Source organism: Lytechinus pictus, chromosome 8 (genome assembly GCF_037042905.1).
Source record: "Lytechinus pictus isolate F3 Inbred chromosome 8, Lp3.0, whole genome shotgun sequence".
Lineage (NCBI taxonomy): Eukaryota > Metazoa > Echinodermata > Echinoidea > Temnopleuroida > Toxopneustidae > Lytechinus > Lytechinus pictus.
The window spans coordinates 4,967,726-4,995,435 of NC_087252.1; the positions used below are offsets into that span (position 1 = coordinate 4,967,726).

Below are 27,710 nucleotides of genomic sequence, written 5' to 3' on the forward strand. Positions count from 1 at the left end.
TTACGAAAAATACATGAAATTTTCAAAAAAATTTAGCTCGCGCTTCGCGCTCGCATTATATAGATAAGGATTATGATATGATATATTTATGTTGATTTATAAGCATAAAGCTAAGAAGTTACTATGAGGACTACCCTTCAAAGAAACATACATAAATCATCTTCGAGCGGCCGATCAGGGAAAATATTGCTGAAAAAAAATTCAGGGCCCCCCATATCGGCGATGGCTGGATCCGCCCCTGAAACAGCGCCCATAAAACAGTTCCTTTCAAAATATGTTTACCTTCAAATGTTATCTCTCTTTTCATTGTAAAAATCCCTTTCCACCACTTCTCAGCTCTGATGAAGACAGTGCCCCCATTTCATAGTCTGCAGGCACAATATTGTCAATATATATATCCTTAAAATTGTTTTTGATAAACTTTACATTACCGGCACTATTACTTCAGGCATGCAGAAACGGAAGATGACGGTGAGAATACCGGTTATTATGCACTCAATTCTTCTTTTGACATGGAGGTTCCCTACGTCGTACACACGTTCCGCAGCCCCTGGTCCTACAAAAAAATTGTATACGCTTTCCTTTCCTTTTTCTCTTTTTTTTTGGCGCGAGCTAACTAACAGGGTTAGATTTTTTTTTTGTCTTGGTCGTTAAACTTTTTTATTTATCATTATTATTATTTTTTGAGGGAGCTTCTTCTTTTTGACTGGCGATTAGTCATATTTGCATATTGTCGCCACTGACTTTATCTTAGAAATATCACTTCTCACATGCACATGATAATAGGCCCTATTATCACCAATATGAAAATGGTATCTTGTGCATCTTTGAATTTAATAAAAAGTTGAGAATTTCTCAGCGCACCCGGTGCGTCCATGCTATACCTGTAAGTACTTGGAAAATTGAAATTATTTTCGCCAATAGATGGCGGTCGTCATTCAGCTTCGATCTATCAAAACACATGACATGTGCAAATTTGGCGCGCCAGTTTTAATGAGATCGCAAGTGGTGAGTGGTACGGTACGAGTACGACTGCAGCTGTGCGAGCTGGACTGAAGTGAGCGGGAACTGGAAAGCATTTGCGCCGTTGGCAGCCGCCCAGGTAGTTATCAAGCTCTGACTGAGTCTCCGCTGCGGGTACGTCAATTTTTTTTTAAATATTCAATATTGTTACACTTACATACACATCATTTCCATGACCGTTTCTATGAAATTTGATTACGGTCTTATGAATCATTAAAAAATGACAATTTGTGATGTCAGAGTAGAGTTCTAAGAAATTCTGAGATCTAACGTTGTTAAATTAAATATTCTAAAACTTTAACTTTTTAAATTTCTAAAACTTTAGTTTAGAAAATTAATTGTCACTAACGTAATGAACGTTAGTCTACTTGACTTGCCACTGGTCTGCTGAGTGAGTTGACTTAACTTCCGACCATTTTTTTTTTCATGATGCATCATGTCCGTAATGTTAAGTTGATAAGTTGTTAATGTTATGGTAGATGATGGGTTTACACAATCACAATGTCTGACTCTGAGTCTGACTGAGTTGTGTAACTAAATAATTGGGTATTGCAATAAAATGTTTGCAATAAATTGCACATACTCACATAGTCTATTTTGTTTAGTTGCATTTTTTTACAAATTATTATGCCGAGTCATGGAATTTCTCACACAAAGTTGGTCTTGTCTTGGCAACTCTGAATTAAAATCATTTTTAGCTGTATGTTTGCAAACGGATGACATTCCGTTTTGCAAGAATCGGATCTGCAATCACAAATTTGCAATTTACGTAAGTTGCAAAACAATTGTTATGAATGAATTAGCGACCAAAAATTGATGTGCAATTGATCGCAAGTTTCTTGCAACAGTCACACTGGAAAATTCTTTCAGGCACGGTTGTGAAATAATTTGTTTTTTGTACTGTAGAGTGATAGAGTCTAGTGTTGATCAATATAGTCTACTCAAGGTCAGGGTGACCAGACGTCCCGTATTTCCTGGGATCGTCCCATATTTTACTCCTTTGTTCCGGCGTCCCGACAAACCCTTCCCGGGACGCCTATTTGTCCCGTATTTCATGATATTGAACAAAATGTAGTTAATACATTTTAAAAGTGACAAATTTTCATCAAATAACCAACAGATATGACGAAGCAGAGACAACAATAAAATCGATAACTAAACTTTTGCAGGTTCTGTGGTTTTTTTTATTGCTAACCCAATACATTGCAAACGAACTGGCCTCCTGCCTGTGTGTGGCAGGCTATACTAGCTAGGCATGTAGGATCAGAGCAGATTCTCAATGGTGCAAGCAATCTCACATGATGAACAGTTTTTCCACCAAAATAATCACAAAATCAGCCGGAAATTTGTATAATTATATTACATTATGGATTCTCAGATTACAGATTTGGAGATGTAATTGGAGGAACAAGTTATTGAGTTTTCATAACTAGATCTCATTGTTTCAGCTTTTGTTTTGAGTCTTGGGGATCTTGTTGTGTATGATGCTGCAGCGATGTTTCATCTAATTTTTAAGTTTGAAAATGTTTCACTTTGAAATTTTATTCATTTCTAAAAGTACATTTTGATTTTTTTTTTATTATAAAAGCATTTAAAAACACCATGATTTGTTAGATGATTTTTTTTGTTTGCTTGAAGTTTGAACTTTTTCCTCTTTCTTTCTTTTCTATCCTTCTTTCTCCATCCTTCCTGCTTGCCCTTTTTTGGCTATCTATCTTTATTTCCTTTTTTTTTCCTGAACCTTTCTCTCTGTTCATTTTTCTTTCTCTTACTTTCCTTCTTTCTTAAATTTCCTTTTTTTCCTTCATTCTTTCTTTCCTTAAACTTTTCTTTGCTTCCTTCTCCCTTTCATTTTTCTTTTCCTTCTTTCTCTCCTTCCATTTTTTCTTTTTTTTCTTTTTTTTCATTCTCTCCTCCCTTCATTCTTTCCTCCCTCTCTTTCCTCCTTTCTTTCATTCTTTATTTCATTTTTTCCTTCTAATTCTTTTCCCTTCCTTCCAATCCTCCCTCTCTTTCCTCCTTTCTTTCATTCTTTATTTCATTTTTTTCCTTCTAATTCTTTTCCCTTATTCTTTCTTTCCCTTCCTTCCAATCCTCCCTTCCTGTTTTTCTTCTTTCTTTGTTTCTTTCTTTCAAAGAATGAAGGAAACACATTTTTTAATCCTTCATTCTTTCGTTCACCCTCCTTTCCAATTCTTTATATTTTTTCACAAGTCTAACACTGTGTAGCCTTCGTTTTTGATGTTTTTTGTCGATTGTCCCATATTTCATTTTGTGAAATCTGGTCACCCTGCTCAAGGTACAAAAAAAAGAATTCTCAATTTTTTTAAGAAAATGACATTTCAATGAGTTTTTTTAAATACACTGTATATGGGGAAGCTGCATGCTCGCATGACATCACAAATCAAAAAATGAAAATTCTAATAACAAGTTATTGATTGATTTTCATCAAAGTATATTAACAATAAAATATTTATCAGGGGGAACTTCCCTTTTAAGTTTAAGTTTAATTCCTCAAAATGTGTGCACCAAATTGTATGTGTTAGTGTGATTGTGAGCACCATGACCTAAATCAAATCTAGTATGACTCACAGGTACGACTAGACCGATACTCTACAAAGAGGACTGAACAGAACTCAATGGAGGAAGAATGCATGGCACCATAGTTTGAAACAGTCATGTCATTGTGTAATGGATAGTTATACCTTTACCTTTACCCGAGATTCTGGAAGAATGCTGATGATCCCAGCAGTCGTGCTTCCAGTTCAAGTCCTTCATCTGTCTCGTTACTTAGGTATCTTCATAGCAGTCTAGCTTGGAAATCTGCTCCGTCCTCAATATTAGTGTGGTTTATGCATCATAGGGTGAGCAGTACCGCTGGTCTGCCCACACCTTGTCTAGCCTTATTTTTAAACTGTTCACCGTCTGAGCAGTGACTACCTCTTCGGGCAGCGAATTCCAGTCGTTTATGATACGCTGGCTGAAAACATCTTGTCTGATCTTCGTCAAGTTCTTCAGTTCTTCAAGCTATACTGACTGCCTCCTTCAATCCTGAAGATTCTTGCAGTATTGTAGTACCGGGGACCGGCAGGTGCAATACATCGGGTTAACACCCTACTCTTTGACGAATAGTGTATTGGTTTTAACGTGCATAGGTTGTGACTCTCCTATAGACGGGACCAACATTCGTCCTTTCCGACGGACGGAGTGTTTTCCAACTGCATTCACACCCGCACTGAACACAGCGTTGAGGCACGCTAACACACAACGCTAGCATCAGTTCTTTTTTTTTGTTAGACGTCTTCCGGCATGCTGCGGTACTCGAACCCACGCACGTTTAGATGTACGATCTTATCCGGAACAAGCACTCTAACCGACTGAGCTACGCTGCCTCCCTCTTTAAAAAAGGAGTACAAATTTTAATTTGCTACACAGGCTCAGCTAAAATTGGTCCAACAATTGTAAAATTGAAATATAAATTTGCAATTGATTGCAAGTATTTTCTTGAGGGTCTGACTCTGAGGGTAAAATTGTGCTTTTTTGTTTTGGTATTGGGTCCTGTTTCATAAAGACTTGTTATAAATAAATTGAAATGGAAATGATAATGCTAAACACATACTTTCTATAACACTATGAGCAAATCAAATGATTCCAGAAGCTTAAAGCTGTTATTGGAAATTCGTTATTATACTATAACAAGCTTTATAAAATGGCCCCCTGGACTCTATATATCTGACTTAATTTTTTTTATTTCTTTTTATTAACACTGCAGAATCTTTCTAAAAGTGAGTGGTGAAAATATGCAGTAACCATGGTGACTCCATTTGTAGATGGTTGGGACTTTGTACAGACACTGGGCGAAGGAGCATATGGAGAGTGAGTACCTGTTTAGATTTCTTTAAAGAGATAAGCCTTCAATTATTATTATTATTTTTTTTTTTTGGGGGGGGGGTAAAAATTAAAAGACTAAAAATACACTCATTTAATGAATATTTGTAGGCTATGTTTGCCATTATTATTGATCTTCTTAGGTGATGTTTTCTGATCTAAGAATCGCTATAAATTGTGCTACTGACCATCCCCAGGGTTAACCACTAATCTTCAAGTACCAGTAATTATTATCTTTTGTATCTACATATGAGGCTCAAGCTCAGTTTTCTCTCTCCCCCTCTCTCTCTCTCACTCACTCTCACTTCCTTTCATCTATCTTGTTTAGCAATCCCTAACTCCTCTAGCCCGATAATAATAACAACCCATCGCCATTCAGTAGTTTGGAACTGTTGGCTTGAAGATAAAAGGGGAGACAAGTCCTTACTTGGGTCTTTTTGAGGGTTGTGAGTCTCTCACATTACTACCATCCACTACACTGCTACACAAAATTTCCTTGCTTTAGCAATTGTTTATGTAGGAATGTTCAGAACATAGTCAAAAGCTAACAACCATGAATGCTAAACAAATTTAAGAAACTTGTAAAATTGTTCCCTGCATTATACTTTATATATTTCAAATATATTTCCATTTGCATTCATTGATCTGATAAACCATGAGAAAAATCTGTTTACTGTACCTTCTGTGAATACGTCATTTTGTGTCTAGATCTATATTCTTACGTCTTTTATAAATCCCCATCTGAGCTATTGTCAGTTACAGTATACAGTGCGTCTCACAAAAAACGAAGCCAAGATTTATCGATGATTTATCATATTAAACTTAATCACAAATAAAATAGACAAATGACCTACCATTTTAAAGCTTAGAATCTCCTCTTTCATATAAAATTACTAAGATTATTTATCATTCACGCATGAACATGAAAATGAATTTCATGTTCAAATCCAAAAGCATTTCTGTTTACCGCAAAATTTGTAGGACTTTAAAAAAAACTTTTGATAAGTAACATACAGTTAATGCTGATTATGATTAAAATGCTATTATTTTGATAACCGGTATAGATAAATCGATGTTGATGCTGGCTAATATTGAAATAGTGTTACACATATACATTGCATAGAAAAAAATAGAAAGGAAAACTCAAAAGAAATGTGAATTATGCACGGTCACCTTACATTTTGTTTTTATTTTTTGTAAAGGGTCAAGTTAGCTGTCAACCGATCAACAAATGAAGCAGTAGCTGTGAAGATACTAAATCTTGATAAACAACAAGGAGCGGCTGATTGTGTTAGAAAAGAGGTGAGTTACAGTTAGGACTCTATGGCCCGTATTCTGAAGTCAGGTTTAACTTAGACCATGGTCTAAGTCTGCTAAAGTTATGGGGAGCCAACAATTCTAACATTCTGTTTAAATTGTATAATTCCTATGTTAACTATTTTATTTCCTTTTGCTTTCGTAATGATGAAAAATACTTCAGTTGTCATTCCCTGACAATTCGGATGTCATATGAGCAAATAAATTGGATGTGTACTGTAAGGGATTTGTGCCCCAGTTGGCTCTCCATAGTTAAACCACAACTTTAAACCAGGGTTTAATTTAAACCAGAGTTCAGAATACGGGCCCAAGAGTAGATAGAGTAGCAAGCAATTATTTCATTTAAAGCAATCAAGGATAATCTAGTCAGTTTAAACAAAGTAAATCAATGGTGAAAAGTCATCATGCTGAAGATTAACAACTCAGATGACTATCTTCATCATCACCATCATCATAATCTTTATTATTGCCAAATTAATATCATCAATTTCAGCATTGTCATCATCATAAATACTTTTTCAATGATCATCACAATCACATCTTTATCACTATCATCAACATTACAGTTGTCATGTTGTCATCTATTTTGTTATTGTCACTATGATCATCATTAATATCATCATCATCATCATCACTTTCATCTTCAATATCATCACCGTCGCTCATCATCATCATCACTATCGCCATCACCACCGTCGCTCATCATCATCGCTATCATCATCACCATCACTCATCATCCTCATCATCACCATCATCATCACTATCATCGCCGTCATCGTTGCTCATCGTCACCATCATCATCATCATCAATGATCTGCCATTTGGGTCACATTTTTATTTTAATCATTATTTTCTTTTCTCAGGTATGCATTCATCGGATGCTGGCCGATCCTCATATCATCCGTTTCTATGGTCACCGCAAAGAGGGCAGTATTCAATATTTGTTTGTGGAGTACGCCAGCGGGGGAGAGCTCTTCGATAGGATAGGTAAGAAGCTATTTTAAAATGTTGTTGGTTTGTCAAGGTTTTTGTTTATTTTAGAAGTAAACTATTATAATGTACGCTTCCTGCTTTGATAGAAGTAGGCTGCCCTAGCAATTGAAAATCACATAGAATATTGTATGAATACTGATGTTTGTTTCTAAGGCGATGTGAAATCATGTAAAAAAAAATAAGATTAAAAATTAAATTCTGTGTATATATTTGTATATTTCTTTCCCAATTTTTCTGTTTTCTATAATGTAAATTCCATATTAAAAAACTCCCAATCATTAAAAAGTCACCTTTCTACTGAAATATTGTTTTTGATGGATTATGCTTTGTTTATTGTGTTTTATTATTCATTGGCACAATTCTTTTTTATTTAAAAAAAATTCTTTTCAGCCCTCTCCAATTTTGTTTTCCATAAAAATTCTGTGAAATCATTCCTCAAAGTACATAAAAAATTTATGTTCTCCGTTTTGTAGCAAACTGGGGACTTTTAATATCTTCATTGAATTTTTGTCTCTTCCTTCATATTCCTCGGTAGTCAGTTTGCTTGTCAAGGTATCTCTAGTCTTCCATCTTTCTTACATTCCAGTGAAAAAAAACCACACAAGTTGCAAAAAAAGCCGGCTTTAATTGTCAATTCAATTCAATAACTAAATGTCTCTGGAATTAACAGACTGAATAAATTTGAAAATAGCCCTTGTAGATTAAATTTTGATTTGTTCCCTGCTGTATCTTTTGTCAGAGCCTGATGTTGGAATGCAAGTTACTGAAGCCCACCGTTTCTTTTCACAACTCATATCGGGTGTGGAGTACCTGCATAAGAAAGGGGTCACACATCGCGACCTCAAACCAGAGAACTTACTTTTAGATGAACACGGTAAGAAATTTCACTTTCTCCACAGAGTTTTGTTTTGTTCTGAAAGTCTTCTGCAAGACCTTGCACTCTTAAGCTTGCCACACGCTATCCTTACTATGTCCTGATTTTTTTTATCAAATAGTATTTTGCATTAAATTTGAAAGTTAAAGGAAGTAAATAAATTAAATTGAATTAATATTTTGCTTTAATCAGGGATGCCAGTTTTCAGGCAAAAGCCTGAATTTAGGCTCTGGCAATTTATTTTCAGGCCATAGTTTTAGCATTTTTGTGTACAAAATATTGTATTGTAGGTGATTTTCAGGCCCTCTGATCAATTCTAACTGGCATCCCTATTTAATGCAAGCTTTGTGGTCCGAGAAAAACCCAAGTCACCTTCAAATTGAAGAGGATGACATGAAAACCAGGACTGAATTCGCTTTTATTCTTACAGGGAGATTCACAAATTGGTATTTTGATTTGATATTACTATTCATACCATTATCTAAATTTGAATTTTTAAGCGTCTAAAAGTTAGGATGTTTATATGAAATGTTATTACATATTTTTCCATATTTGGATCACAAACAGTTCAGTTTGTCTGGCTTTAAATCAAGCACAAAAGCATTATTTTTTATTCTTCATCTTGTAACTAATTCAGGAGAGTTTTCCTTTGCACACACCTCTTATTATGTCAAACAACTTTTTTTTATCTGACTTTGGGCTTGTACAGTCTTTTTGAAAGGCCATATTACACTTTTAATTCAAGCTCAAAAACATCACTCCTGTTGTAACCGAGTAACAATGTAGAGTGTGTTTTTTCCTTAGATTGGGAAATGCTTTGAAAACTTGTACAATGCTTTGAACTGCTTCAGATGTTCAGAGCGGGTACAGGGAAATGGTAGAATATGATTGAAAAACACTTGGGCAATACCTGAAATATCAAAGAATTGTATCTCAAAGACCTGTATTCTGAAGTCGGGTTTAACTTTAACTCAGGTTTAAAGTTGTGGTTTAAGTATAGAAAGCCAATTGTTACATAAATCACTATCAGTAGAGATATCATATTTTAGCTCATTTGGCTCTCAAATCATTCATAATTGTCTAGGAAGTATAAATAGATGATTGTCTTCACCATCGATGAATCAGGAAAGAGCACAGTAAATATAAGAAACATACAATTTGATGAAAATTTTGACACTTTTGGCTTCCCATAATTTTAGCACAGAGTTAGACCATGGTCTAAGTTAAACCTGACTTCAGAATACGAGCCATAGTATTTCCAACTATTTCCCATTTTCCTCAAAGTATATCGAGGCAGTATTTACTGGCATTTACCACCAGTATTTCTAAGATGTGTTCTGTTCCAAGGTGTTTAAGGCCGTATTTGAATGTGATAAATGCAAAAAAAAAAAGAATATTATTATATTTTATTATTTCAGATGTTCAACCTAAAGATATCTGACATTGGGCTAACGACAGTATTCCGACATGATGAAAAGGAGTGAGAGTGTTATGTCTTTGGAAACGTTCCATTCCTTGCGGTTCTGGTCCCCGTCTTACAAAGAGTTACGATCGGATCCAATAAATCGTACCTCTATGGAAGTCCATCAGTGTCATAATTTTTTCTACAGGAAATTTGCACATTGTCCTTTGTAAACAAAGAGATTCACAGTGATTTTTCAAGAAAACAATGAATACATCATAGCTGGAAAATATTTTGAAAAAACATGCATAATAGATGTTGACGTTGCTGACCATCCATAGTTGCGATTGATCGGATCAATCGCAACTCTTTGTAAGACGGGCCCCTGATGTGTCAAGTGCTATATAAAAACAAAATATTATTTTTCTTATTTCAGATAACCTGAAGATATCTGACTTTGGGTTAGCGACCGTGTTCAGGCACCAGGGCAAGGAGCGTCTCTTGGGCAAGTGTTGCGGGACACCACCTTACGTTGCCCCTGAGGTCCTTAAGAGGAAGGAGTACCATGCCGAGCCGGCTGATATATGGTCATGTGGGATCATACTAGTAGCCATGCTGGCCGGGGGTAAGAACATGATTCTTGATCTCTATTTAATTAATCACCGGTGTGTTGGTAGAGTGTCCGTCTCACAACTAGGAGGTCGAGAGTTCAAACCCCGGCTGCGTCACACCAAAAGAAATTGGTGCTACCCTGTTTGGCGTTCAACAATTAAAAGAATAGAGCCTCGTCGATCTGGCACTGCACGGCGGCTGCCAGGTCCATGATCAATTTGGCAAATAAATTTTCGGAGTATTTCATCTCTGATGTCTATTTCAAACAGTGGATTAAATTTGGGTATGGATTTAAGCGTACTAGTTGGTATGCTCACAACAATGGTTTAGTCAACTCTAGGGCCACCTCCATTACAAGGTGGACACCAATCACCATGCTTACTTGGTCTGAGTCATTATTTTGAAAAATGTTGAAACACTATTTAGAAAGGAGCAGTTGGATTAAATTGCTGAAATCTCATATTTCCCATCTTTACATCCATGAAATGCCCATCTATTTTCCATATTTTCTTGAAATTGTTTTGTTTTAGTTAGAAATGAAAAACTTTACTCACTTTTTTTACTATGAATTTGGTCACGCATTTAGACTTTCATGTATGTGGACCAAGTGTGACGTCAACTGAAAACGTATCTTAAAAATGAATATATGGGGGTTAGACATTTCAACAAGTCATGTTTTCATGAAATTACTATCTTATTTTATTGTTTTTATCAGAATTACCTTGGGATGAGCCTACGTATAGCTGTAACGAGTTTTGTGATTGGCTGGATAAGAAGATGCATCTATCTCCATGGAAGAAGATTGACACCACACCACTTGGTAAGATATGATCTAAAATGGGGTAGAGAGTCTTTTAAAAGGAATAGGTCATACTTTATGGTCTGTATTCTGAAGTTGGGTTTAATTTAAACTCGGGTCTAAAGTTGTGGTTTAACTATGGATTGCCAATTGTGACATAAATCTCAAACAGTATAGGTTCAATTTACTAGCTTATTTGACTCTCAAATCATTCTTAACTGTCTGGGAAGATAAGTAAGATTTGTCATCATTAAAGGGTTAGGAAATAGCACAGTAAACAAAAACAAAAAAACAAAGTAAATAATATTTTGAAATTTTTGGCTTCCCGTAATTTTAGTACAAGGTTAGACCATGGTCTAAGTTAATCCCTACTTCAGAGTGCGGGCCTATATGTAACTTGAATATCTAATGTAATAAGTTATCGCAATACTGCTAAATTATTTGCAACATCTTGATACAGAGCAGCCATTTGGTAGGATTTTATCCTCTTTAGTAGAATTTTGAAGTGGAAAATGACACTAAATACATTTTTTTATAGGAAAAGTTAAGTGTGGCAGGTCTGTAGATCCGTATCTTTATTATTATAATAATAGGCATTTGTATTGCGTCATCTATCGAGTAAGTTGTTTCATCATGACTTTATTCAAGTTCAAAGACAATGATATACCGGTAATATATACATAAAGAGACCAGGTCCACCGTTTCCATTCAAAACAAATGGCAGGTCAATAGATGGATTTCAAAACAAAACAAGTAACACGTATACCAAAAACATAAATGCAGGAAATTAATCAGTTAAAGCTGTCATTGATATCACGTTGAAAAAAAAACTATTCCGAGGTGGATTGTTATTATTATTATGATAAAACTCAACCTCTGAAGACCAACAGCTCTACATGTACAGCACTAGCAGAGCTGCCAACCAGTACGTTTTTGCAATGAATTTATTATCTTTTTTTTTTCAAAATCGTAATTTATTGAGAAAATCATCTCTATATGTTTCTATTTCATAAAACTTACACAAATATTCCTATTGGATCAATGTAATTTCAGGTAACTTGTTTTTTTTTTCAATCATTTTGTTAAAACCAGGTTGAGATATACACATGTTTCATTTTTTTTTTTTCAACTGCAAGAGCAGTGTATATTTTAGCTTGCATGCAGCTTGAGCGCGCATGCCACTCATTGTATTATGAAATACAGTTTTTTTGGGAAAAATACAATTCTGTTTGCTTTATATGATAGCACTAGGTGGGGGATTCAAAACTTCTACACAGAATTTTGAAGCTCATTAAATATGCTAATTTATGCGCATTTTTCAAAATTCACAAAAAATGCTTCTTCTTCTTTATTTGTTGACCCATTTTGAATTTTTTGCTTCCATCTGGTAGAGCTTCATGAGGTTCACCGAACTTCTACACAGAATTTTGAAATTTTGACTAGAACACTTTTTATGTTAATTTATGCATATTTTTAAAAATTCATATAAAATGCTTCTTCTTTATTTGTTGACCGATTTTGATTTTTTTTCTTCCATCTGGTAGAGCTTCATTAGGTTCACCAAACTTCTACACAGAATTTTGAAATTTGGAGTAGAAAATTATTTATGCTAATTTATGCGAAATTCATAAATCACAGAAAATGCCTCTTCTTTGTTGACTGAATTTCAAAATGCTTCTTCGTCATTTCAAGTCCTATTTCAATTCTGTTTGCTTTATATGATAGCATTAGGTGGGGGATTCAAAACTTCTACACAGAATTTTGAAACTCATTAAATATGCTAATTTATGCAAATTTTTACAAATTCACATAAAATGCTTCTTTGTTGACTGATTTTGATTATTTTTCTTTCATCTGGTAGAACTTCATGAGGTTCACCAAACTTCTACACAGAAGTTTGAAATTTTCATTACAAAAATTATTTATGCTAATTTATGTGAAATTTATTCATAAATCACATAAAATGCCTCTTCTTTATTTGTTGACCAATTTTGATTTTTTTATTCTTCCATCTGGTAGAGCTGCATGAGGTTCACCAAACTTTTACACAAAATTTTGTCTAGAAAATTATGCTAATTTATGCAAAATTTATTCATAAATCACAAAAAAAAAATTTCTCCTTCATTTGTTGATCAATTTCAATTTTGCTTGCTTTATATGATAGCTTTAGGTGGTGATACAAAATTTCAACACAGAATTTTGAAACTCATTATATATGCTAATTTATTAATATATTTTCAAAACTCACAAAATTTATTTGTTGATTGATTTTGATTATTTTTGTTCCATCTGAGAGCTACATGATGTTCACCAAGGTTCTACACAGATTTTAGAAATTTTGACTAGAAAATTATTTATGATTAATTAATATGAAATTTATTCATAGATCACAAAAAAATGCTTCTATGTCATTTCTTCATCAATTTCAATTCTATATCCTCAATCTATTTCACCAATATAGTTCACTACAGTGTCAACTGGGCTGAAATTAAAATTGTGTTAAATTTCGTTACGAGATGCCGGATGAGCTCCACATCATTGATGTGCTAGTTTAATCAAAGAATACAATTTTTCATTCCCAGAGGTTGGCAGGTCTGCACTAGATTCATTTCAGGTCTAGTGAGTGAAGTTGATCATGAGTGTACGGCAATCTGATTTGCCAATTTAATCAACTGATTCTTTACTGATCATGTCCAATTGTAGCCCTTCTGAGGAGGATTCTGACAGAGACCCCGGCCAAGAGGATAACCATACAGAATATCAAGAAAGATCGCTGGTATAGATCAAAAGGTGAGTGTCCTGTTAGTTTATTAAACAAAATACTCAAAAGATTTTAATACTCCACAACGCCTTTCCTCGGTGAATCTATATCTCACACACAGTGCAATTAATAGCAAAATCGAATGACGAGAGCTGTACAGGGGAGGGTGGAATCCCTCTCGCTTAGCCTGGCGGAAATCATTGGATATCGATGGATATCGCCACCTCCACACTAAACTCAACCAACCAACAAATGCAAAACTATGAGCTACTAAATACATTTTTTGTTGTCTTTCAATAATTTTTATTTCGGTAGCTTCACAAAACAAAAAAAATCATCATACATAATATACAAATCTTAGATCAGCTCAGAAGGATCTTTTACATTGTCGTAGTGTTCAGACCAAGGTTTAAGGAGAACGATCCTTTACCCATGCTGCCCCTTCACTTTGGAATGCCACCCTATCATATGTAAATAATTATTTTACACCTAAGTTTAAATCCACCTTGAAAACATACTTATTTTAAAAGAATTTTTAATGAGTTTAGTGCCACGATTGCCAGCAACCTTCTCTCTTTTCTTTGCCTTTTCTGTCTTCAAAGAGCGCATAGGGACGCATTAGGCAGTGATATGTGCTAAATAAGAATGTTGGTATTATTTTTAGCAAAAAAAGCAAGAAAAATAAAAATAAACCAAATATATCAACAAATATGACAGGTGCACATACATTTATATCTTCTCTAACAACCCCCACATTCAATCACTGAATGGTTATGACATAACTTCTGAATTATTTTTTTATGTTGCCCCCAAAATGATTTTTTTTTTCATACTTCATTCATATAATTTATAATAATATATAAATTACATGAATGAAGTATGAAAACAAAATTCATGCATCATTTAATGAGTAAGTCAATTCAACTTTCCAGTTCCTCAGGCTCAGTTTGATTTTACAAGTAGTCAAGGAAAATACCTAAAAATATACACATACTGGTTTAGTTTTGCTGTGGTGGTACAGAGGTTTATCACAGGAGGCTATCCGTACGCAGCAATCTACGTCGCAGGCTCAAAACAGGTGTCAGTATTGCAAACAGTGTTAGTAAAACAGTGATTCAAATCATGATAAAAGTTGATTAAAACTTGATGAAAATAGAAAAGAATAGAATAGTCCAAACGGTGCATTAAGTCACAAAATTTTAACTCTCGTTGAAAAAGGAATTTTCACTCGAATATCACTGGCTACCAAATAAATTGCAGTGCAGTACAGTGGCAAAAAAAAAAGAATCATTTATTGGGAAAGATTTGTATTATACACTACTCAAAAAAAGTTAAGGACCACTTTTTAAAACGTACATAAAGATTTTATACAAGGTGTTTTATTTCTGGAAATACCTCAGTACAACTGTCCTAAATGTCCTTAAACACGCTGTAATCAATTTCACGCATGGGTGGTTTCAGTTGTTGCACAATGTCTCTCGCATCACTGCACATCCTGAAAAGTGGGCCCCGAGGGGTATCAGCTACCGACATGAAGTGGTAAAAACGAATGTCTGAGTGTCTTTCAGGCAGTTCAGTAACGAGTGTGACCACCTCCTGCAGCAATAACGGCTTCACAGCGCTGTCTCATGGAGCTGATGAGGCGATTGATGTCTCTGACGTCCAGTGCATCCCATGCAGCCTCCAGAGCCACACCCAGCTGCTGCAGTCCAAGTGGATGGGCTTCGAGCTGCTCGAGACTCCTCCCCATCATGTCCCAGACGTGCTCTATCGGGTTTAAGTCCGGGGACCTCGCTGGCCACTCCATACGCTCAATCCCCTGGCCCTCAAGGAACTCGGTCACCACCCTAGCTCGGTGGGCACGGGCATTGTCATCCATGAAAATGATGTTTTGTCCCACATTTTCTGCAAATGGCACCACTATAGGTTCAAGGACCTCATCCCTGTACCTCACTCCTGTCATTGCTCCCCCTGGGACCACGTAGAGACGAGTACGGTTGGCGTAGGTGATGCCTCCCCACACCATGACGCTGCCTCCCCCATAACGGTCATGTTCTGCAATACAGGGGTCTGCAAATCTCTCTCCTGGTCGCCTCCAGACTCTCGAACGTCCATCATTGTGGTCAAGGGAAAATCTGCTCTCATCTGTGAACAGAACTCTACGCCATTGCTGTCTGGTCCATCTGACATGCTCCCGGGCCCAGTTGAGACGAATTCTTCTGTGAGCAGGGGTGAGTGGGACACACTGAGCTGGCCGTCTGGCATGCATATTGGCTCTGTGAAGTCGGTTACGGATTGTTTGAGTGGAAACAATCACTCCAGTTGCTGCAGCGAAGTCATTGTTGAGGCGGCGTGCACTGTGAAAGCGGTTGCGGAGGCTGAGATTCGTCAAGTAGCGATCATCTCTAGGGGTTGTCGAAACTGGTCGGCCACTGCGGGGTCTCTCGGAGTATAGCCCTGTCTCTCGGTGTCTTTGATTTGCTCTGCTAATGACACTGTGTGACACGCCCATCATTCTGGCTACTCTTCGCTGACTGAGGCCAGCTTCCAGCATCCCTAGGGCTCTGGCTACATCTGTTTCACTTAGGTGGTGTAGCTGCAGCAACTGGAGTGATTGTTTCCACTCAAACAATCCGTAACCGACTTCACAGAGCCAATATGCATGCCAGACGGCCAGCTCAGTGTGTCCCACTCACCCCTGCTCACAGAAGAATTCGTCTCAACTGGGCCCGGGAGCATGTCAGATGGACCAGACAGCAATGGCGTAGAGTTCTGTTCACAGATGAGAGCAGATTTTCCCTTGACCACAATGATGGACGTTCGAGAGTCTGGAGGCGACCAGGAGAGAGATTTGCAGACCCCTGTATTGCAGAACATGACCGTTATGGGGGAGGCAGCGTCATGGTGTGGGGAGGCATCACCTACGCCAACCGTACTCGTCTCTACGTGGTCCCAGGGGGAGCAATGACAGGAGTGAGGTACAGGGATGAGGTCCTTGAACCTATAGTGGTGCCATTTGCAGAAAATGTGGGACAAAACATCATTTTCATGGATGACAATGCCCGTGCCCACCGTGCTAGGGTGGTGACCGAGTTCCTTGAGGGCCAGGGGATTGAGCGTATGGAGTGGCCAGCGAGGTCCCCGGACTTAAACCCGATAGAGCACGTCTGGGACATGATGGGGAGGAGTCTCGAGCAGCTCGAAGCCCATCCACTTGGACTGCAGCAGCTGGGTGTGGCTCTGGAGGCTGCATGGGATGCACTGGACGTCAGAGACATCAATCGCCTCATCAGCTCCATGAGACAGCGCTGTGAAGCCGTTATTGCTGCAGGAGGTGGTCACACTCGTTACTGAACTGCCTGAAAGACACTCAGACATTCGTTTTTACCACTTCATGTCGGTAGCTGATACCCCTCGGGGCCCACTTTTCAGGATGTGCAGTGATGCGAGAGACATTGTGCAACAACTGAAACCACCCATGCGTGAAATTGATTACAGCGTGTTTAAGGACATTTAGGACAGTTGTACTGAGGTATTTCCAGAAATAAAACACCTTCATACCTGCCAACCATTCCGATTTTGGCGGAATTATACCGATTTTTATACCTCCATTCCGAATTCCGAATTTTAAAACCAAAATTCCGATTTTTGGGTTAATCAATATAGTGTTGAAATTATTGAAACGGCTGTATGATGCGACTAACGCATGCACGGCTCATATCAAGATGCGACTAACGCATAAACAACTGGAGCGCACGGCTACGCAAATGCGCTAGTTTTGCACAGAGCTAGAGAGCGACGTTAAACGGCGCGCAAACACTGCTAAGTGCGCAGTTCCATTGTAAATGCATGTGAAAATAACGAGCGTACACGCTACGACCGCACTTAGCGTTGACTTCCGGAAAAAAATGGCGGCTGACATCGGCTCGCGAAAGTGCCAGTTTTTAGTGAGGACATGTTTTCATAATCCACGAACATCGGAAAAACCGTGAAAAATACACTTTTTTAGACCCCTTGTTTCGTAACTACGATGTTAAAAATTACCAGTGGTGATATTTTTGACGCGAAATATGGTGATTTAGGTAAGAAAATTTCACCTTTTATTTGAGGTTTTGCCCATGTCGCCGGAAGATTTTGTAGTGAGGGAGTGAGTTAGTGAATGTGCAGTGTATGTCTAGTGTGTTTGGTGATTTCAGTGGTATATTTCTGAGCTTCTGCGCTGCCTGCATGCTGCAGCTGCTGCCGAACGGCTGCACACCATACCCCCGCGCCGCCCGGCCAGCCGCGCACCGACGCTACTCTAAGTTAGATCTATCCCAACGCAATTTTAACATTGATCTGTACTTTATTTTTTGAATAGTTGTCAAATTTTTGAGGAAGAAAAGAGATTATCAAATTTCGATCTCAAGTTGAGCCTTCGGAGCCGAACGCCAAATCTACTTGCTTCGCTTGCCTAAGCTCCCGGCGCCCGCCGAGTTGCTGCGCCTCAGCCTCCCCGTCTTAGCTCACCGGCGCACCGCAAGTGCGCATTGCTGGTCGGGCGCATTTTTGTCATGGCTGAAAATCGAAAATCTGCTCTCTTATACCAACAAGCACTTATCCAATTTAGGTTTTGTCCTTAGTCAGTAACCCCTGTGCGGTGAAATAACATGAATATGATTGTCAATGTTTGGCTTATTTTCTCTTGATATAGGCTGGATAAATGTTTGATTTTTTGGCACGTCAGTTTTTCATACAGTAAGTTAGGCCCAACTTAGATCTAAATTCATCATAAAAATAGGCCTATGCCTTGGCCCATAACTCAATTGAATTATTGAAATTAATTTTTTCTAATTAAAAAGAGAATCTGTGGAGATGAAGATCTGCATCAATCTCACTTTCCACCAATAGAGGGCTCTCAAAAATATATTCAAAATTAAAGTTTTTGAGAGCTCTGGTGAACATGAAAAATTCATAGATTTAAATGAAAACAAATCACACCTGCATGAAACTGGGTGTTTTTTGTCACAAAAGTGATATTTAAAGACCTTCTTTTAATTGACAAATGATATTAAATTACATAAAGGTAGATTATGTGGGTATATTTGCTTTAAAAAGTGTAGGGAAATGCGCTACTCTTACATGCTGAAAATGCAAAGAGCCCCTAGGCCTACCGTTAAAACGGGCCGGACACCCACTTGCTTAAAAAAGTGTAGGGAAATGCGCTACTCTTACATGCTGAAAATGCAAAGAGCCCCTAGGCCTACCGTTAAAACGGGCCGGACACCCACTCGGTGCCCTCGTAGTATTGATACTGATTTTTTATTATCAAAGGTTGGCAGGTATGCACCTTGTATAAAATCTTTATGTACGTTTTAAAAAGTGGTCCTTAACTTTTTTTGAGTAGTGTATTTAGATGCCTATTCCACGCAGCATTAAAAATATGCTGTATTCATATATATCTATTTTTCATTATAGAAAAAAGTTTTGATGTATTATTTTTCTTTTACAGGTACAATAGGAAGAGTACCCACAAGCTCGCCGAATACAGGGAGCATGAAGAGAGTCTGTACTGGAAATGATCTATCACCACTTGCAGCTGGAAATTAGTGAGTATTTTTCTGAGCAGAGAAAGGAGAGGGTGAAAAGGAGGGGGAGGGGCACGAAAGATGGGGAGGAGGAATTGGAGAGGGAAATTGACGTTTTTAAACCACCCAATTTGCATGCCAATTTGTTGTCTATTTGTGCATAATTCCACATGCTTTCGCTTCAGCGTATCTGCAAAATATGCTCCTAATCACCAAATTTGGGGTCAGACAAATATGGGGAAAAATATACGCTAAATGTAATTTGATTAATTTGGAATTTTATACATGTTTGATGTTACATTAAAGCTGAATGGTGTAGTATTAACACATTAGGCTAGGGTGTGATCCTCTAGTGACATTTCTTTTTGCATCCCTTTACAGCAAAGTCTCGTCTTCCCAGCCGACGTACCAAACCAACGGCCCATCTACGCCAGGCGAGAGCAGTATTCCTAGCTCTGTGGAAGAATTAGTGAATGCGTTCAGTTTCTCCCAGCCTGTTCACATGGACAACATGTTGCTTGGTAGTCAACTTCAGTGTACGCCAGGAGCTTCACAGGTACGACCCCTCTGGATTGAGATTTGTTATGGGATTAATTATTAATCTTCTACTATTCTTTGAATTGGCAACAATGATTGCTACCTTAGTTTTAATTGAATGTGAAATACTTCTTGAATGCCAACTTGAGTGTATGCCAGGATCATCGAAGGTATGAACACTTTAAGATGACATTTGTTATAGGGATCAATCATTTTTTTACTGATCTTTAAATTGGTAACAATATTTCATTGAATGCTACTGCTTACTGGTAGCCAACTTCAGTGTTCGCAGGATCTTCTTGGGTGTATGAGATACGTTCAGGATTAGGTTTGATATGTCAGTGATTTACTGTTCTGCAAATTGGCAACAATTAAAGCTACCTGAAATACTTCTTGTTTGCCAACTTCAGTGTACGCCAGGATCGTTGTAGATGAGCACTCAGGATTAGATATATTTGATAGATTTATTATTCTTTTACGATTCTTCAAACTGGCCACAATGATTGTTACGTACATGTATTTCATTGAATCCTTCTTAGTAGTTAGCTGTTCTTTCTTATGGCCCTAGGTAGGGGTGGGGGTGCTGGGGGGGGGGGGTACTGAACCATCCCCAAGATTTGTCTGTGTGTATGTTATACACGATAGGCAGCACCCCCTGGAAGTATGCTAAAAAGAATTTGTTCTAATTCATCAAACATCTCTCTTGTCAGACTCCGATGCAGAGGCTTGTGAGGCGTATGACGCGGTTCTTCACAAACTGTGGCTTTGAGAAAACATTGAAGGTCCTAACAGCTACCCTTGATAAACTCACTGTGTATACATGGAAGAAAAGCTGTCCAAATCAGGTATGTAGCGTCTCTCTGGCTATTAAGATCAATCTCTGTATTACATATCTCTTTGGATTCGATTCCAATTAAATTTCAAATCAATAATAATTTCTGCAAAAAATTGCTATAGATTGCTATTTTATTTCTTGTATTGTTTGATCGTGTATGGTGCAATTTATTCATTCATCACAAGTTTGTTTTTGAAATTTGCAATAGAAGTAAGTGGAAGACCTGCTTACAATTTCTCTATCTTGCTTTCTGTTCCCCTTCCCCCTCTGTCTCTCTCCCTCTTTCTACCCACCCCCTCACTACTTGTCTTCTCCTTCTCCCACCCTGTGTCTATTTAGCTCTCCCACACCCTTTTCCTTGCTTTGTCAGTCTATTGACACCAGTCGTTGTTAAGTCATAAGTGTAAAGGCGACCGCACACCTTACGATTGGTCTGCGACCCAATTTCAGAATAAAATGTAGAATTTGATGCTAATATTGAGACTTGGAATATCTTACTGTGTAATGTTCGAAATCATCGTACGAATACCTATATTCAAATTCTGTGACTATGCTATCATCCTTCTTAGAATAAAAGCGAATTTAATATCTAGTCATAATGATGTCATAGCAGTCGTAAGATTGGCTACGATTTGAAACTAATTTGGCCTTTACTCCAAAATAAAGGTTTGCAATCTTTCAAAAAGGTTATATTAGTATTCTTTCAATTAATTTTAACCTCAAATAAAATGATATGTTCCATTCACGTTTTCAGAAAATGAGCAAAGTGCAATTTGTTCCAAAATGGATCGTGAACAGTCGTAAGGTGTGCGGTGGCCTTAACAAATTTTTTTATTAACCCCAAGAATGTGCATGAAACTTTTAAAGGGATATCTAAATACATAGAGTAGAATTCACTGAGCAAAACGCCGAAAATTTCATCAAAATCAGATAACAAATAACAAAGTTATTGAATTTTTAAGTTGAGCAATATTTTGTGAAAACAGTCGTCATGAATATTCATTAGGTGGGCTGATGCTGTCACATCCCAACTTTCATTTTTCTTATGTTATTACATAAAATCAAAATTTTTTCATTATTTCATACTTGTGTGAATAATATGTCTCCCTTATAATGAAATAAGTTGCAGCAATGAATATCTAATGCACTAAATCCGTTGTCAATCCAATTTTTCTAGTTCTCGGAGGAAAAAATTTGAATAAACCTAATTTCATATAATAAAATACAAAAGAACAAGTGGGGATGTGACATCATCAGCCCACCTAATGAATATTCATGACGACTGTTTTCACAAAATATTGCTCAACTTTAAAATTCAATAATTTTGTGTTTTGTTATCCGATTTTGATCAAATTTTTGGCATTTTGCTCAGTGAATTCTACTCTATTTATTAAGCTATAAATACTTTCAGCCCAGACCATCCCTTTAAATGTCCAGGCTGGTTACAACTTTCTTATTCTACATCCGATTTTGATGAGATTTTAAGCATTCAAGTTGTTCAATTTCTCCAATGAAATTTTTTTTCCCTGTGTTTGGCTTTAAATGTACCCTGTAAATGCCAACTTTTTAGCATTTATCTATTTCTTCCCAGGTTACCATTTCTACCCTTGACAAGCGTAAGAATCAACTCACATTCAAGGCTAACCTACTCGAGATGGATAAAAAGGTCCTGGTGGACTTCAGATTATCAAAGGTTAGTCTCCCAAAACTTCCCTTAACCCTAGGATGACCCCTTTTCAATCTTTCATCATTTTTTTTTTTTTTTCTCATATTTCTCTTGCCAACTAAATTCACATTTATATACTCATTTTAACAGTATTTTATGGCATTACTTTAATTGCTTTTAATTTTGTGTGAATGTATTGAATTTGGGCCCGTTTGCGTTATATCATTAAAAGAAATGAAATTGATTTATTGAGCAATCGATCAATCAAACCTATTTTGTTTTCACATACGCTTGGTCAAAAAATATCAGGGAAGCATTTCATGAAACATATAATCATTGATTTTTCACGGACAACCGTTAAAAGCTACTGAAATCCTTGCGGCTGATTGGTTCAGAACAACTTGTGTTGCACTCTAGTGTTGAATGCTGTCTGTGTTTATTTCTCAAATGTCTTTCTTTCTCTCCATCTCTCAAGGGTGATGGTCTGGAGTTCAAGAAACACTTCTTGAAGATAAAGGACAAGCTTCCCTCCATCATTGTCAAGGGACCGCCTCTCATGCCGCTATGATCGAACTTTGACCTCTTAGGCAATGCTGAACCTTGAACTTTGCCATGGTTGAGTTTGACCTTTAATGCAGCTATGAACTCTTACCTTTGATGCCGTCGGATGCCATGGTGAAGGTTGACCTTTGATGCCATGGTGAACTGAACTGTGACCTTTGTCATCTTGAACTTTGACCTTTGGTGCCACTTTGTCCTACAATGCCATGGTGAAGCTTGAACTTTGCCCATGTTCAGAACAAATCGCATCTACACTCATAATAGCTGGAACTCTATTCCAATTATACAGATGAACAGGTGTAAGTTTGTATTCCTACTTGACGTTGTATCGGTACTAGAATCCAGTTTCTGATGTAAGAGAACTACTGGATCAATAAACCCACCGTCAATTTCATTAGAGAAAAGGTCCATCAATTCATCTCACTTCTCAGGAAATTCTGTACATTAGTATATCACTGAACGCAAACTGATGTAATTTCAGCTTCTTCAACATTTGTAATGGAACTAGGACACAGCTTTCAATGTTAGAGAATTGCCAGAAATTGCAGTTATTTCCTCTGAGGAAAGTTCCAGCGTTTCATCTACCCTTTCTAGAAAATAATTGATCCTGCATTTCATTGTTATAATGGAAATAACCAATGAAATGTCAGTTTCTTCCCCACCTTGTATGAGAGATAAAAGAAGTCAGTTTCTTAGAATTATATTTATGCTGCTGTTATTTTCAAGAGGATAGGTCATTGATATATCCAACTTCTGAGGATAAAAAATCAATTTGTATTGGTATATTTGTGTACTTCTTTGTTTTTCTGGGTGACGATTGGTGCATATGGGGTTCCATAAATGCATTTATTTTTGCCAAATATTTGTTTGTTTGTTTTTCTTTCGGAAAGGATAATTGTTTGTAAATTGTGTCTTGGTGTTGGTAAAAACTCTGACTTTTCTATGTTGAAAGGAAAGTAACAAATACATGAAAACAATGAGGAAAAAAACCTTTTGAAGGCTTCTGAAACTTTACATCAGCAAGGCCATGTGTTTGCTGTTAATATGCTTTAAAGTTACTTTATGTCCATTGTCTCATTTCCTGTGAGTATAGTTATTTTAGCTGTAAAATTTTGATAAGAGTTTTGTAAGTACCCTGATGTACAGGGTCCTAATGTGCCAAATATACATAATAAATGTTCTTAATTGTTCATATGTATGTTTACATTTGAGATAACAATGTAATGCCCCGTCTTATGTGGCGAATGGCTGCTTATTTTGTGTGAGCAATGGAAGAATCAAGGAGATTGCTTTTACTGCTTGTTGGCTACTAAGATCATCACATTTGATATTTACATCCCAAAATCATTAAGTGCTTTATCAAACAAGAAACAGAAATTTGTATTAATGTCTATATTTGTTTGGAACTGTAAAATTCTATGATGTATTTGTCAACAAAGCACAAAATCACTTGGACCCTGAACTGCAATAAAATTTTCATATGTAATGATGCTGCAAATAGATTGTCAAGATACTCTGAAGAATCAGGGTTCCCTTTGCACCAAGCTTAGCAATCGTGGAACATTTTTTTACGATTGATTGCATAGACTACAATGTACAATCAATCATGAAAATCAAGCGTACAATTAATCGCTAACCTTTGTTTCACTGGACCCAGGTGTTGATGGGGAATTTTCCTCTATCAGGAAGATACCCACTAGGAACAGGGTGTTGTCAATCGCCCAGGGTAGATCAAAGTCTAATGACCAATAGATGTAGTGCCTCTCGTGAGAGTCGGATTTCATGGGGGATCTGACATATGAATATGAAAATACCCATGCATTCAAGTGGGTTTGGCCAATCGCCCAGGGTAGATTCAAGTTTAATGACCAATAGATGTATTGCAGTGCCTCTCTGGAGAGTCAGATTTCATGGGGAATTGGTCACTTCCAGGAAGATACAGATCGAGGCACATATTCTGATCTCAGGTTCAACTGACACTGTGGTTTAACTCTGCTAAAATTATGGGAAGCCAAATATATCAAAATTTGTTCACAGGGTATGTTTCATAAGTTAACTGTGCTCTTTCCTAATTCTTTAATGGTGAAGACAATTATCTTATTCATCCTTCCCAGACAGTTAAGAATGATTTGAGAGTCAATGAGCTGGTACATTCATCCTATACTGTTTGAGATTTATGTCTTAATTGGCTATCCATAGTTAAACCACAACTTTAGACCAGAGTTTGAATTAAGTCCGACTTCAGAATACGGGCCCGAGTAAACATTTTGGCACTCTGAAAAAAAGGAATTTGCCAAGCAGAATTCTGAAAAATGCCTTATTCAGTATTATAATCTAGACTTCGTTATAATATACTATAGTTAGAGACAGTAGTTCATTCCTGTATTCGTTTAACAGTAGTACTAATTCATTAGTAGTTACCAGGTACCTGAATGCTCTTTAATGTAGACTGGTTTACCAACATGATGTCTTTGATCTCTTTATGCAAGTAGAATAAACCCACATCTACATTTTGATATAGGCATTGAACTATATAAAACTCTGTCTTTTGAAGCTGAACAACAGCATTGTCAAAATTCTGCAAGTTTCAGCGATTAGGTGGTTTCACATTGTCATGTTGATGTCTGTATGAAATGCACATTTTCTGGTGTTGTATGGGAATAGAAGACATTTGTTGTAAGAAAAGCATAATTGGGGGGGTGTTTCTTAAAGAGTTAAGTGTGACCAAGAGTCGCACTTAAGTATCGACATATATATGATATGACCTCAAAGGGTTTTCATGGTGGAGAGAACAATGGAAGTTTTGCTGTAAAGACCATGTATGTAGTCCTGTATATGATATACAATGAGCAACAGTAGTGCGCATCCTCTTGACATGATATGACCAATGTGGTCATGCCTTTTGTAATGCACACAACTCTGCATTTTATTGCGATTGTAAGTCATACTTAAATCTTTGTGAAACACCCCCTGCTTTGTAAACATGTTGATAATTGCACAAATCACTTAGTCTTATAAGACTTGGCTGCAAATATAAATTTATTTTGTCACTTAAATCTTTGTCATCTCTCCAGTGGATCTTTTGTCCTTTGTAAGCGTTTTCTCTTAGTTATCCGTGAATACTACATATGCAGCAGAGGGTCCAGGATTTTATAAAAGAGAGGGCGCATATTAACATTTTCTTCAATTTTTCTGTATTTATTTGTATGTTGAATGGATGATTGTAAAATATAGAGGGAGCTTGCGGCCCCTGAGCCCCCTCCTGCATCTGCCACTGCAAATGCACCTCATTCAGCTGTTCGGAGGTGTTGGTCGTTCAAATTCTCCTTGTTTTCTCATACTATCCCAAGAGGCTTTCAACAGAGAGAAACAAATTTGGGGTTAAATGCATTTTAAGTGTATGTTTAAAAGATGATTCTAAAAATATATTTGTTGACCTTTCGTAATTGAATCTTAGGCATTATTTACGATCAGAAAATGCAAAACGTGCCTAAATTGAGCAGATTTTTGTTGCCCTGAGAGATTCAAATTACATAGGATTACCTGTTTCTACCACCATCTGCAAAAGTTTAACACCTGAAAGTTTGTGTGTATAGCACATAGTTGTAATATACTGTAATGGTTACATTGAAACTGACCTATATATTATCTATTAGTGTTTATTCTGTGTTTGATTTGAATGTTTAAAAGTAAATTAGTTTATAGAAATTGTCCAATAGCTTGACTAATCCTTTTGTTTAAAAAAATGTGCTGTTGAAGTGGAGCGTTGTGGCCCAGTGGATTAGTCTCCTGACTTTGAAACAGAGGGTCGTGGGTTCGAATCCCAGCCATGGCGTAATTTCCTTCAGCAAGAAACTGATCCACAATGTGCTGCACTCAACCCAGGTGAGGTAAATGGGTACCGGTAGGAAGTAATTCCTCAAGAAGCTGTGTGCGCTGTGAACGCCTAGCTTAGCCGGGTAATATAGGAGCGCCTTGAGCACCTAACAAGGTGGATATGTGCGCAATATAAATACCTATATTATTAAGTAAAAATTCTTCTGAAAACAAAGTGATTAGTCAAACTACTTGACAATTTGAACTAATTTGAACTAACACCAACAAATTATATTAGACCCGTTTAAATGAAACTTACAATTTATCACAATTACATACTATACACATCACTCGGGTGGTCTTAAACTTTTGCAAGTGGTGGTAATACTGTACCTTTCACACTTGATTAATTTTTTCTTTTTAATCGCTTCATATCAAATTTACACGAGATTAGCATCAAAGTGGTAAGATAATGATTAATAGAAATAAGAAATTTCAGTTTAATATTGGTCACAGGTATGATGTACAAGATGTGGGTCAAATAATTACATTATATAATTTTTTTTATTTTTTTATGTCATGTATATAGAATTCATTCATAAAAACAAAATTCATATACAGAAAAATTGATCATGTGACCCATACAATACATATAATTGTTCCTTGATGAAATACAAGTGAATACAATGCCCCTAATCAATGTTAAATGAGCTGCATTCATCTTGCAATAGAAACATTAACAAAAATAACAAAGGTGTTCCAGGTAGTTCATGACTATAATCTCCACTTGAATTGTCAATCTGAATTTTTACTCGATTTTACAAAAAGAAATACATACATCCAGGAAACATTTTCAAAATGAAAGAATTGGTATCTGATAATCTGAATAGGTGCCTAAGGCCCGTATTCTGAACTCTAGTTAATTGGTCGATCCAAAGCTCCTTAGCTGGTCCTTTTACAAAGTTCACATGATAGAGCAATACAATAGTCGGTAGATTCCTGTTCCTTTCTCAACTCTGATTCATCACTATCTGTGTCACAATGGATAATCAAAACTTG

At 36.8% G+C, this 27,710-nt stretch overlaps 1 protein-coding gene across 2 annotated transcripts; it reads left to right on the top strand.

Annotated features, from left to right (window-relative positions):
* Positions 1-957: 957 nt before the first annotated feature.
* Positions 958-25,891, top strand: LOC129266458 (serine/threonine-protein kinase Chk1-like). 2 transcript variants are annotated; one of them, XM_064103429.1, is made up of 13 exons: positions 958-1,137; positions 4,796-4,899; positions 6,114-6,213; positions 7,092-7,215; positions 7,961-8,095; positions 9,934-10,122; positions 10,825-10,929; positions 13,612-13,698; positions 19,161-19,257; positions 19,618-19,792; positions 20,484-20,618; positions 22,200-22,301; positions 22,750-25,891. In XM_064103429.1, exons 2-13 carry the CDS (start codon positions 4,835-4,837, stop codon positions 22,840-22,842), a joined length of 1,407 nt encoding a protein of 468 aa, XP_063959499.1. In that variant the 5' UTR covers positions 958-1,137; positions 4,796-4,834; the 3' UTR covers positions 22,843-25,891. The 2 variants fall into 2 exon arrangements, with proteins under 2 accessions (XP_063959499.1, XP_063959500.1); XM_064103430.1 differs by having other exon boundaries at positions 1,025-1,102.
* Positions 25,892-27,710: the final 1,819 nt, after the last annotated feature.

Bases quoted from the DNA above. Each gene is read 5' to 3' on its own strand.
- LOC129266458 (XM_064103429.1), top strand. From the start codon at position 4,835: ATGGTGACTCCATTTGTAGATGGTTGGGACTTTGTACAGACACTGGGC. The intron at 19,793-20,483 runs GTACGACCCCTC...CTCTCTTGTCAG, and splicing joins GTACGCCAGGAGCTTCACAG to ACTCCGATGCAGAGGCTTGT. The intron at 20,619-22,199 runs GTATGTAGCGTC...ATTTCTTCCCAG, and splicing joins AGAAAAGCTGTCCAAATCAG to GTTACCATTTCTACCCTTGA.